The following is a 13,597-nucleotide window of genomic DNA, read 5'->3' as shown; positions in this document are numbered from 1 at the left end:
GAGTGATCTATATATTCTTTATAAGCTCTCCACCATTTTTTTCTAAGTGTCCATCAACTTTGTAATTGTGCAGCAGGACAATAAAAGATGTTGCTTATTTCCGATTTCATTTATGGTTGAAAACCCTAGCTATCATTAAAAGTAGTATTGTTGTAACGCGACCATCAGTATCAAGTATCAACTGGTAATTTACGTAAGCGCTGAAATTTTTTGCTTTTATATTGATACGCCAAGTTGTGGTGCTTTCTAAATGCACTGGGTATATCATTGATAAACATGTTGAACGGCTAGAGACGAAGTCACATTCCAGTTTGACACCTATATGACACTTTAAACAAGGAGTACTTCCTGTTTGCGTTTGGTTGAAAAGTCAATGAGGCGTACATAATTAACATGAGGTGTATGATATGAGTTGACTGATGTTGGCAAAACATTGAATATATGATACCACTCTGAAATTTATCCTACGATATCGGAATATAGGAGACCACATTGGGATACGTGATAAAGCATTGATCGAGATATGTCACTCGGCATTAGGATAAGCAACAATAATGTTTCTGTGATAAGTGCAAATAAGCAGTCACAAAAAAGATTTGACTGGTCTCCAATCCCTATGGGCTTGGTAGCTCAACAGGTAGAGCGGCGGACTAGTATCCCGAAGGTGCGGGTTCAAATCTCGTCCAAGTCACATGTTTTTCATGTGCATATTAAAACCGTGTTAGGATTAATATATTAAAAAGGTTGTAAACTTAAACAATAAAATGTCTTACCCGAGCAGGATGTCAAAACAAGTTTGACAAAACAAGTGTCCACAAGAGGTTTGGATTGGATTCACCATGAGAAGATTACAGTAACCACAAATAAACCTTGAGTCAATTTTCTGTCGGTCCTCCTCACGAATTTTGATTCCTGGCATCTTGGATGAGGGTAAATCTTTTCACACTTTAGAGATAAATGAGTAATTATAGTTAAGAAGATCGTCAGTATTATGATGTCAGTATGTCCTTATTATGTCAGTATTCGATCAACTCATAACTACATCAATTTACCGTAGTTTCGAGAGTAATGTTTACAAACGAACTGTAGTCGCGGGGGATATTTTTTTACGCCTCAGTGCTATTAGATTATAATCATCGCTAGAGGAGTTAATAAACACAAAAAATTTGTTGATGTTATTTTGGACTGCGGTCTGCGTGAGCGAGCGTCATTGTCACAATTAGTTGCCTGTCAAAAGTTGATAACTTTTGAATCACCTAAAAATGCGTCGTATTTTCATCGTTTTATCAATATGATTATATTTGTTAGAAGTGAACCTGTTTTTGTCGGAGAAATTTTTTGACGGTTTAAACACAGAATAGATACATAATTATGTATCTATTCTGTGGTATAAAGCTCGGCAAATACTTGACAAGTTGATGATATTGTGATATTAACCTGATAATATGTGCTACACCAAAAACACGTGTTTGCACTTAGCACTCATTATAAATACAATTGTCGCGAGCAGCATACTTCGGCCTTAGAGGACATTGGCAACGAAAAATTTTTTTTCATACGTTTATCATAGATAGCTATGAAATACTTAATTTCGTGTTTTCGTGTCTCTTTTGAATTTTGCTGTTGAGAAAATTTGACATAAAGTTGAATCCTTATCCGCCATTTTGGAAAAAAGCCTTTGCTAAATGCTAAATTATGCCGGAATACATTACTGACGTCATTGGCTGGTATCCACTGAATGACACAATATAAAATAATAGTATTATAATAATATATAGCACATTTGTTCACTGGAATTTTAAAACAAAAACAACAGTCGGCGGTTGTTAAGATTAACAAAAGTTGTGTAGTTTATCACGCTTATATACTTTTCCAATATTTAGTCGTTATAAGACGTAGAAACGTTTATTTTAGCAGATCTTACAACTAGGCTTTGCCGACATACCAAATGCAAGCCCAGACAACAACAAGCGCGTTTTATAAACTGCACATTTTGTGCAATAGAAGTATTTCATTTTCCCATATTACAAACCTGTGACCAACAAAAGAGTTATACGTTTAATATATTATTTGTATACATAAGAGTCTTTGAAAGATTATGTAGTTTTATATAGGTGATAAGCTCTAAGCCGCTATGTCTTGTTCTTGACTGTAGAGTTTCGTTTATCCGTAATGTTTTACGTGCGTGTTTGCGTGCACAATGTACAAGTACAATTTTCGATTAACTTTATAACTTATGAATGAATACAAGTTTTGGGTGGATCACTCATGCATTTTGCTTTTGCGCAGTTCGTGACAATCCTTTCACAATGATATGGCATCGCAATTGCAGATCATAACAAAGAACATGAAAGAGCGTCTGTCTAAGACTAAATTGACGGTCTTTCTTGATAACATGCGTATTTAAAATGCGTATTAAAATGTGTATAAAGTCCGTCTGGTGACGCGAAGCGTTTTCGTATGCTAGCATAAACACAAGAAGGAAATGGTCTTCGATGTTTCTTCCCCAAAATTTGAAAAATCCACCTAGAACATCTTTGAAGTGCGACTAATCGATACAGCTTGTGTATTCTCTCCAGATCCTCATCAGACAGGGGCCAGTTTTCTTCAAGATGCCGACACACGTCTCTCTTTAACACACTTTCTGAGAGCATATTGTCCCTAAATTCTTGGTGTGTTGTAAAGCAATTTATCCTTGAGTTTCTGTTTGGCCTAGCAAAGCCTCATACTCATCGTATTCAAGTGCTTTTTCGTGGCAACAAAAACACTCGATTGCCTTTTTTGACAAAGTACGATGTCCACACTTACACCAACTAAGAGTTTGAAGGCGCCAAGAATTTGCTTTATCAAATTCAGCATGTATTTCATCCTCCGACGAGGACAAGTCGCTCTGATAACTCTCCTGTTCGGAACCGCTTTCTTCGCTTGTTTCGGCCTTCACTTCAGGTTCATATTGATAGGGCAGAACCTCACCCGGTTGATTTTCGTGTATGTCGTCCATTACAGCCAAAAAATCCCGTAAAATACGTTTTAAATGTGTTGTAACCATAGATATAGTAGGACTAGATTGCTGACGAGTGTGACGTAATATAAGACTTACTAAGACGGCAGCGTGACATTCATGATAAATCCAAGATGGCGCGGGAACCGGGCAAAAAACTGAGGGATACTATTAGGCAATTGTTGTTTTTTGCAGTTTACTTCGTTTCAGTGTTTTCAAACTCCTCCAATCAAGTTTTATTGGAAACAAAGCGCTATTAATAATTTTGAAGTCATATTGGACAATTGTTATTGGAATACGTGCGAAAATATCCCTTGCGAAGTGTTGGGTAAATTGGTCGTTTGGTTGTCTCGAGCCGTTTGTCTATGAAAATAAACGGATTTCGTCTGCTTTAGCTCCCATACTGGTTCGTCCACGTTGAAATACATCATATTGAATACATACAAAAAGATGGGAAAATTAATCTTCATATTTTTTACATAAATTTCACTTCAAGATGCTACTCGTTCTTTCAATCTTCAAATGTGTGTTGACACTTAACAGACAGAGTCTTAATCATTTCCAAAAAGGATGAGTTTTGTCAGCTTTTGCCGCTTAGATGGAGCTCCTTTACGAACGATTCTCTCGGAGTACACTTTGGAAAACTGGTGTACAAATATTTTACTGTACATGTATGCTATTTTTTTGATGAGGATGGTGATATGGTCGTCGCAAAAGCTCTCATCTAGTGCATGAGTTTCCTTAGAATGCTGCAATAGCGATTGAAATGCATTTGGCTTAGTTTCTTGCAGGACATCTCGTTGCATAACTTGGATTATTTTTTCTGACAACTGACTCCACTTGTTGACCATTTTTCGAAGGACGTTATCTGCTGCTTTTACTACTTTTACCAATGAGGAGGATGGACTTGTAAGCTTGCCATAGGTCTTGAAAGATGTTAAGCTTGACTTTAATGAACCTTCATGACAGTATGAGTGGTATTGAACAAAGAAATATCATTAGTTTACTTATCTTTGTACGTAAGTGTCATAAAATGAACCAACTGAGCAGTATGATACAATTTTTGTCAGAAGTCATTAGTTGCATGTTAATTATGTGATGCAATTTAGACATTTGTAGTTATAAAATTGTATTGCCATTGGAAACAACTGGTATCATAGATGGTGCTGTAGCTATAGCATAATAAAAACATATACTATAATTAAGTATGATAAGCATAAAAGTCACATATATTTTATTCACAGCTATATCTTATAATAATCTCAGCCATAGCCAGCATTTTTATTTGGTCATGCTATCCCAAAGTTGCTGTGTTCACTCACTGTAAAACAATAGATTTCTAATGAAATAAGCAATCATGCAGTGAAATTTACATAGCAAGTGTAAAACATTCATTCTGGATATGCCACCGATGACATCCATATCAAATATTTCATAAGATAATATATAAATTTAATGAACACCTTAGCTCTGGTAAAAAAATACTTTATACAGAGCTTTATAACTATCTCAAAAAATAGTATTGTAACAGTATCTTGGGTAATGTGTTTGAATGTTATTATGTCAGATTTTGAAATAACCACTGGTAATATAACAAGCTTCCGAACATAAGTTCCTTCTCTTTCGTTGAACCACTTAGCTGTAAGATCTTGTCAGTAGATAATAGTGCTGCAGTGTTATGTATCTCCTTGCTCCTCTTTTCATTCATTCAAAGTCGGATGGCCTTTCTAAACCGTGTTTGAATCTCACATATCTCACATATCAGTACGAGTACAGTGGGAGTGCTTTCTCGAATAAGTCACTTTTTTCACAGAAATATTCAGATTGATTCCCCAATCTTTCTGTAAATTGTCAATATGACATATTCCGATGCGCAACAAATCAGTATGGGAGTTAAAGCTGAAAAAATCTGTTTCTCTTAGTGGACAAACGACTTGAGACAACCAAACGACCAATTTACACAATATTTCGAATGCGATATTTTCACCCGTATTTCAATTATAACTGTCCAATATGGTTTCAAAACACTTGAAATAAAGATTTGTTTCCAATAAAACTTCATCGGAAGAGTTTGAAAACAATGAGAAGAAGTAAATTGCGAAAAACATCAATTGCCCTATAGTGACTCCATGTTTTTTGCCCGGTTCCCACGCCATCTTGGATTTATCATGGATGTCACGCAATATGGCGGCTCGTTAGCAATCTAGTCCTACTATATCTATGGTTGTAACGCAGTCAATCACAAAGTATATTGTATTGTTGTTTTGACTGCTCACCAGCCAATGACGTCACTACCGCTCGAGATAATTTTTTCAAAATTTTATTCAAGATGGCGCAATTTATAAAACTTTTGCTGCAAATATCTCAGCAACAAAATATTTTTGAGAAAAAATTTTTCTATTTTAGTTGTTAGACATCACAAAGGTTCAAAAATATGCCATAAAAATTTTCGTTGCCAATGTCCTTAAGTATATATAGCTTTACGATATCTTCTCTTGCCGCCATTGTACAAAAGGGAAGGAACAATGGGAATATTTGTACAGAGTGTTTAAAATATCAATGAATTGTTGTATGTTAAATGGTTTACTCAAATTAGTATGTATTAAAAACCATGACCAGAAGACAATTTAAAAAAGTATAGTATAAAACAAATTCCGAAAAAACAAGACTTCTTGAGAGAACAAAATATGATTCAGAACAAGACGAGAAGAGAACTGCAAATTTTTCGGAGTGGAAAATTTACAGTTCACTTCTCGCCTTGTTTTGATTCATATTTTGCAATCTCAAGATGTCTTGTTTTTTTTTCGGAAATTTGTTTTATACTATAATATGTATTATCATTGTAACATATTATCCCTATTATAATCTTGTATTGTACCCAATACATCATACTATGTTTAATTAATAGGGTTTAATAATCAAAATATAGTAATAAGGGCAATATAGCGGTGATAATACAAAGATTTTACCTGTAAATTTTGTATTTTATTATAAATCACACGTGGGCATGTTTCCCATAACAAAGAACTATAATCAAAAGCCACAAAGAACTATAAAAACACAGCATAAATAAAAATATAAATGTTTCAATTTTCAAGTCAACAGTGATAATGAGCTATACCCGCATGCTTTCATGCACTGTGAAAATCTATACAAACATTACTAACAATGTCGCTTTTCAAACGCTACATAAACAATATGAAAGCAGCAGCAAGAAATAAACTCTCACAAAACACAACAACCGGCTGAGTTGGTTTCAAAAGTCCATTTATTTCGTATACACGGTACACATTTCAAGACACAGCAGCAATGATATGTGTCTGTCCTAACATAACATTATATACCTCAAGTGAGTTTGCTAAGTTGTTAAAGGTTGCGTGATAACTTCCTTGATTGTGTGTACTAACTATAGCAATTGATATGGATAATCAACTGTTTTGTGTATATTCTCATTCTGTCCTGTGATTTTAAAAGATTAACAGCTTTCTTGTCTAGACGCTGAAGTTCATTGTTTGTGTTACAGTAGCGAAGCTGACCGCAACTTTTACTCGTACTATCCAAATTTTTTGACAAAATTATCGTTTACATTTTTAGAAAATAAATTCCACGCATTATTTTTCGCTTGAACGAACACAAAGAATTTACTTCGATGCACGCTCAATTCAACTAATTCGATAAGATAATGGTGCTAATCACAATATAGCAGAGATAAATACCGATGTACTTGTTTGTACGTAATTACAATTAACACATTGCCATGCTTTACCACAACAAATAAATAGTTAATCAAGGCCTCAAAAGAACCATTAAACTCAGCTTAGATAAACAATACAAACGTGATAAAGATAAAATCAACATGATTATTATGAGCTAAATCCTAATCCTTTCATTCACAGAACTAATCGATACAAACATTGGTAAAAATATCGCCTTATAAACGAACAACAAATAGTATGAACGCAGCGACAAGCAATATAAACACGCTTACCCTCTCACAAAACAACAGGCGGAGTAGATATCGATATTAATGAGATTTCAAAGTCCTTGTTTACTTCGTACATTTAAAGACGCAGCATGGTAAGTCGGTCGCGTGTAGACTTTTTTGATGCTATTAGTAATTGATACAGTTTAACCTTTCATTAAATGCTGCGGTTTATTTCTGCTGTTTATTGTATAAACATTAAAATATAAAAGCGCTCTCTGTGGGGCAGTCAAAGACTAAGTTGTTGCAATCAGTTGGATCCGCCCCTAAGTGCGCCCAATCACATTAAGTCGTGAATGCACATGATTATTTATGATCTTCCAATTGGTGTTCAGCTGGTTGCCCCTAGCATTTGTGACAATATTATTACGACTTAGGGGCTGTTTACATGAGCCCGGCAAGCCGGGCTAAAATCCGGGCTAAGAGATGTAGCCGAGGCGCCCGGCCTCATAAGAACTTCCTATATAAAATATAATTTAGTTTACATGAGCCCGGTTTGCCGAGATCCCGTTTGAGCTAGCCGGGGAGCCCGGATAAACGGGGTAATTTTTTCCATGTAAACACGTCAGCCCGGCTGACCGGGCTTAAAGTAGAATTACCATAGTAACTAGATACGTTCATTCTTCGTTCTTTTGTGTAATGGCGTCGGACACATGTGCTCAATCAAGGTCAGTAATTACAAAACAAGACCTTTCGATGGTCACATGAAATGATCGAACTTCTTATCAATAACATCGAAACATACAAAACAATGTGCGAGTACGAAGGTAAAGATTTCGATGCAGATCGCACGAAACAATACGAATGGATAAGAGGTAATACTGTACTTCGTAAAGACTGTAAAGCTTTGTTATTTTATGTACTTCTGGTTGAATTTTGCGCACAAGTATGCTTAATAAGCTTTTAAATTTGTAGTTTAATACCACTCTGAATGATTCTTTTATATTTTTTATCTTGACAGTGCAAATGTTAGAGATGTATAGTGATCACTTTGGTCCAGCAGAAGCCGATATACCACATGCCATGGAAATGTCAAAAGATGAAAAAGAAGCTTATGTTAAAGATTTAAAAGTTCAACGTGACTTTATCAAAAAGGGGTATTGTCGAATTCAAGAAAAAGTTAAAGAAATACGTCAAAATTTTAGCACTGCTGTAACCAATGGTAAAAGAAGTGGCAGCGGTAAAATCGTGTTTGAATTCTACGATAGGCTGGCCAAGATATATGGTGGCTCAGCATCAGCTTCACCTCTAAGCATTGGAGTAGACACTGATACATTTAGTACCATAAACCAAGAGCAATATGATGAAATTGGGCTAACTATAACAGATGAAAGCCATGATGGTTCAGATTTATCATCCAATGATTCACTGGATACCAGCTCTGGAGGTGTATCTTTGGGTGATAAGCGGGGTGCAGAAGATGCATGTGTTAAGTTAATCGACAATAAAAGAAAGCATATGGAGCGCACCCTCAGTGCAGCTCAACGAGATCGAATTCTCCTTAAAGAAAGCAAACGGGTCATTCCATGTGAAATCAACAAATGCATGTCACCCACCCATCCCAGATTTCAACCAAAATTGCACCAATTGGAGGTATAAGTGAGATATGAAATCACACCAAATTTGAGCTCAATATCTCTTTTTGTTCCTGAGATATCGGTTTTTCAATTTTCCACCAATATCGGTGTCGGTTATAGCATTCTTTATAAGTGCTACACAAAATGTATGGTATTTCAACTGTCGTTTCCTATCCTTTAACTCTATAGACAAGAAAACTGGTGATATACCATTTTAAGACATGCTGAATCAGAATATGAGGTCAAAATATCATTACTTGAAAAGAGATGCATATTTTCTATGTTAAACAATGGTATATATATATCCCGAAACCATAAAAAGGATCAAATTACAAACCAAAAATTACCCATGTTGGCAATGTAGGACCAAACCCATTTTTGGTGTGGTATATGAATATATAATGAGGATTAATTTCACCAAGTTTTGGCTTGGTGTCTCTTCTACTTGCTGAGAAATTCGCCAAAAAGATAGTGTTGAAATTTCCTGAAAATTCTGCTGGAATATGGCAAAAAATCTGGTTTTTTGTAACATTTCAATGGTTTTTCTTTTAATCTCTGCATGCTTGTACACAATAACTTTCATACATGAAGTACATCGCATAATATAAAACAAATTCCGAAGAAACAAGACATCTTGAGATTGCAAAATATGAATTAAAACAAGACGAGAAGTAAACTGTAAATTTTCGACTTTAATTTAAAGTCATCCTCAGTCTGTCTGTTTTATATTATACTTCTTTAAATTGTCGTCTGGTCATGGTTTTAAGTATATCGCAATTAAATACAAATCACTGACACAAGTGTTCGAAGTTTCACAATCCAAAACTTTATTACACGTGTTTTACTCGTTTGCTGCTCTACAATCACTATTTAGTGTAGCGACGAATCAAACTGAGTCATAGTTGTTGTGCGTCAACGAATATACGATGTGAGTAAGCACAACAACGCGCTACAAGCTAACCACACAAGCCCGACCACAAAGCATGAAAGCACTATAACGCGCTTAGAAGGAACTAAGTCATCCCACTATTACGTGCAGGATATGACGGAGAACACTCCCTTTAGTTACTATATAAATGCACGACAAAATATAGAATAGGAGACAAGAGATGAATAGAGCATAGCGTTCATTCATTGTAAACTCGTATGATTAAATATAGTGCAATAATAATAACGATACGTGGCAAGTGTATGATTTCATGGCGCAAGTGCATATACCGAGGGACATGCTGATCCAAATCTAACCGTTCTACGGCCCAACGTTACATTAGTTTACTCTCAAGTCTCTATTTTCTCTTACAATAAAGAATGTCTTCAACAGAAAAGTTGAAGAAGTGTTCTATCGGAAATCACCTTGAAGAAGAGTGTCACTTAGCTGTTCATACCCGGTCAACTGACCTAAGATCGTTCAGTGATCTAACAGCAGAGCAGGTTAAATTGATATCAATGAGAACAGGAATTTCAACCAGCCCTGATCATGAAATTTGTCTCCATCATGAGCAGTTAATTCTTAAAAGATATTCATCCCATCAAAGAAGCTGCTGCAACCCATTTAATAAGCACCAAAAACCAGTCAAAGGTTCACTGCGGGAGGTGTCTCTGAACATTGCTGAGGATTTTAATAGCATCAACATATCTGTCATTCCTGGGAAGAAGATCTGCCCAACTTGTCGAAAGGAACTTACTAGAAAATTGGAGGCTGCAACAAATAAGATGGATGAGCTCTGTCCAGTTGAACCAGATTCACAGACAGATAGCGAAAGTGATAAAGAAACCATGTCCTGTAGATACAGAGAAGAAATGACTGTCAGCAGACATGAGCTTGACACAAGTTTTAAAGAGGTGGATTTGAGCCCAATAAAGTTACATGGCGTTCCTTCTCATTCCAAAGTTACTTTGGGTAAACGAAAACTCCAACAGTTTCGAGATAAACTTAAAGAACAAGAATCTACTGCTCAAAAACTAGTTGCAAAAGTAATTGGTGTTAGTTCTGAAAATCTAGACCCATCAGAAAGCAGCCAACCTGACAATTACGATCAACTGAAGGAAAAAGCAGACAACTTAGATTGTCTTGTCGATCTAATGAAAAGCAAAATGCAGTCTTGTAACCGACAACAGAAAGTCCAAATACTAACCATTGCACCACCTTCGTGGTCGATTGAAAAAACGAAAAATGAATTTAATGTTTCTGCTTATATGGTCAGGCAATCAAGGAAATTGGTAAAAGAAAAGGGCATTCTGGAGTTACCAGGGCCAAAGAAAGGAAAAAGTTTATCAGAAGAAACAAAAAGATGTGTTGCTGATTTCTACTGTGATGATGAATACAGTAGACTTATGCCGGGTAAAAAGGATTGTGTCAGTATTGCAAGGAATGTCCACAAGCAGAAACGCCTTCTCCTTTGCGACTTGAAAGAATTATATGCTGCATTCAAAGAGAAGTATCCAGATATAAAAGTAGGATTTTCGAAGTTTTGTAGTTTGAGGCCAAAATGGTGTGTTTTGGTTGGTTGTTCAGGAACTCATTCTGTTTGTGTGTGCACAATTCACCAAAATGTTGTTCTGATGCTGAGCGCTGTGAATTTTGACAAGGATCACCATGAGCTCATGAACATGATAGTATGCTGCAGAGATTCTAAGCAGTGTATGATTCACCGTTATCCCAACTGCCCGCCTGACACTCAAGATTTGGAGAACTACCTTTTAGAGCAGCTTCAACCTGAAATTGATGATGAGAATGACCCATGCACCATACAGTTTCAACAGTGGACAAATGTCGATCGCTCGGAGCTGGTCCAGCAGATCATGCCAGTTGAGGATTTTATCTCCCTCCTTGTTGAGAAACTTAACACCCTCACAGCCCATTCCTACATTGCTAAAGCACAGGCAAAATATCTTAAAAAATGTAAGGAAGAACTAAAAAAAAACGAGGTAATTGTTTTGGGAGATTTTGCTGAGAATTACCAATTGTAATTCAAGATGAAATCCAAGGATTTCATTGGAACAAGCAGTCGTGCACCCTCCATCCAATTGTGTTGTATTACATAAAGACAATAAACTTATGGAGAAATCTCTTTGTTTCATCTCAGATGACTTGAATCATGATACATGCTTTGTTTATGAAGTCATGAAACAAACTGTTCATTATATTAAGGATGAGATTTTCACAACACTGAGTATGGTGCATTATTTCAGCGATGGCTGTGCAGGACAATATAAGAACTATAAGAACTTTATCAACTTGTGCCTTCACGAAAAGGACTTCAATGTGAAATGTGAATGGTCATTCTTCGCTACAAGCCATGGCAAATCTCCGTGCGATGGCATTGGAGGTACGTTGAAACGATTGACAGCAAGAGCCAGTCTACAAAGAACTCACTCGCATCCCATTCTGACAGCAAAACAAGTTTTCGAGTACTGTAATGAAGAAGTCAAAGGTGTTCATGTTATCTTTATTTCAGCAGAGGAGATGGTTCCTATCAGGAGCATGTTGGAGACAAGGTATAGCACTGCAACTACTCTTCCTGGCACAAGAGGCTTTCATCACTTACTCCCTCTCTGAAAGTGTTATGGCTGCTAAACGTGTTTCGGAAGATGAATTGTATGTCTTAGAGTTTAATCTAGTGGTGGGGAAGACAAACTTAGTGAAGCTGGCAGATCCAAACATGTCTGACTTTATTGTTTGCTCGTATGATGAGAAACTTTGGGTTGGACTTGTTGATGTAGTAGATAAGGAAAATGATGATGTTCAAGTCAAGTTTATGCATCCAAGCTACCCAGCAAGATCCTTCTCCTGGCCAAGGAAAGATGATGTATGTTTTGTACCAATTATGAATGTGGTGTGCATCATTGAGGCACCAGTAACAGTAACAGGAAGACAATACAAGTTGAGTGACAAAGACATATCCACAATTGAACAAGCACTTGCTGAATAACTCAGATAGCATGTAACATAACTTGAAAAGTACAGTACAGTACTGAACAATATATTAACATTATTGAACATCAAATAACAACTTCTAAAGGTGATGATTGCAAATGCTGGATATGACAGTTCCATAAAATTAAGAATTTACATAGGATCTCAACCATAAATTTGTTGGCATATTTTTCAGCAAGTAGAAGAGACACCAAGCCAAAACTTGGTGAAATTAATCCTCATTATATATTCATATACCACACCAAAAATGGGTTTGGTCCTACATTGCCAACATGGGTAATTTTTGGTTTGTAATTTGATCCTTTTTATGGTTTCGGGATATATATATACCATTGTTTAACATAGAAAATATGCATTTCTTTTCAAGTAATGATATTTTTGACCTCATATTCTGATTCAGCATGTCTTAAAATGGTATATCACCAGTTTTCTTGTCTATAGAGTTAAAGGATAGGAAACGACAGTTGAAATACCATACATTTTTGTGTACCACTTATGAAGAATGCTATAACCGACACCGACATTGGTGGAAAATTGAAAAACCGATATCTCAGGAACAAATAAAGATATTGAGCTCAAATTTGGTGTGATTTCATATCTCACTTATACCTCCAATTGGTGCAATTTTGGTTAAAATCTGGGATGGGTGGGTGACATTTTGAATTTCTATTTGTTGATTTCACATGGAATGACCCAAACATGAAATGAATTTTAGGAAAGAAATGACAGATGTTGTTAGAGAATCCTCGAGGAATGCAACTGCAGCAATTACACACATGAGTACGGCCATTGAAAATATTGGATCAGGATTGACACGATCAATTGAGATGTTAGCTTCGGTGATTGCCAACGAGCAGCAGCAGCAGTATCAACATCCACGATATCAACACCCCCGATATCAACATCCACAATATCAACACTCACAATATCAGCAGCCACAATATCACCAACGATTGTCAATACCTGCACGGCAACAAATGCAAAACAACTCTGCGTCATCATATAATCCAGATGACCCTGCAGTGTAGCTATATAATGTATTCACACTCCAAAAGGTATTTACTTTAGAGTATGAGCAGATGACACTATGGCTGTACTTG

At 36.1% G+C, this 13,597-nt stretch overlaps 1 protein-coding gene across 1 annotated transcript; it reads left to right on the top strand.

Annotated features, from left to right (window-relative positions):
• Window positions 1-7,692: 7,692 nt before the first annotated feature.
• On the top strand, window positions 7,693-8,582 carry LOC124456451. The gene is made up of 2 exons (XM_047006896.1): window positions 7,693-7,798; window positions 7,945-8,582. The coding sequence occupies exons 1-2, from the start codon at window positions 7,693-7,695 to the stop codon at window positions 8,580-8,582; spliced, it is 744 nt and encodes a 247-aa protein (XP_046862852.1).
• The last annotated feature ends 5,015 nt before the right edge of the window (window positions 8,583-13,597 follow it).

The sequence above is a fragment of the Xenia sp. Carnegie-2017 genome, unplaced genomic scaffold, assembly GCF_021976095.1.
Source record: "Xenia sp. Carnegie-2017 unplaced genomic scaffold, XeniaSp_v1 HiC_scaffold_5, whole genome shotgun sequence".
NCBI classification, from domain to species: Eukaryota; Metazoa; Cnidaria; class Anthozoa; order Malacalcyonacea; family Xeniidae; genus Xenia; species Xenia sp. Carnegie-2017.
The sequence above is the reverse complement of the archived record's forward strand: the minus strand, read 5'-3'. Positions and strand labels throughout refer to the sequence as shown.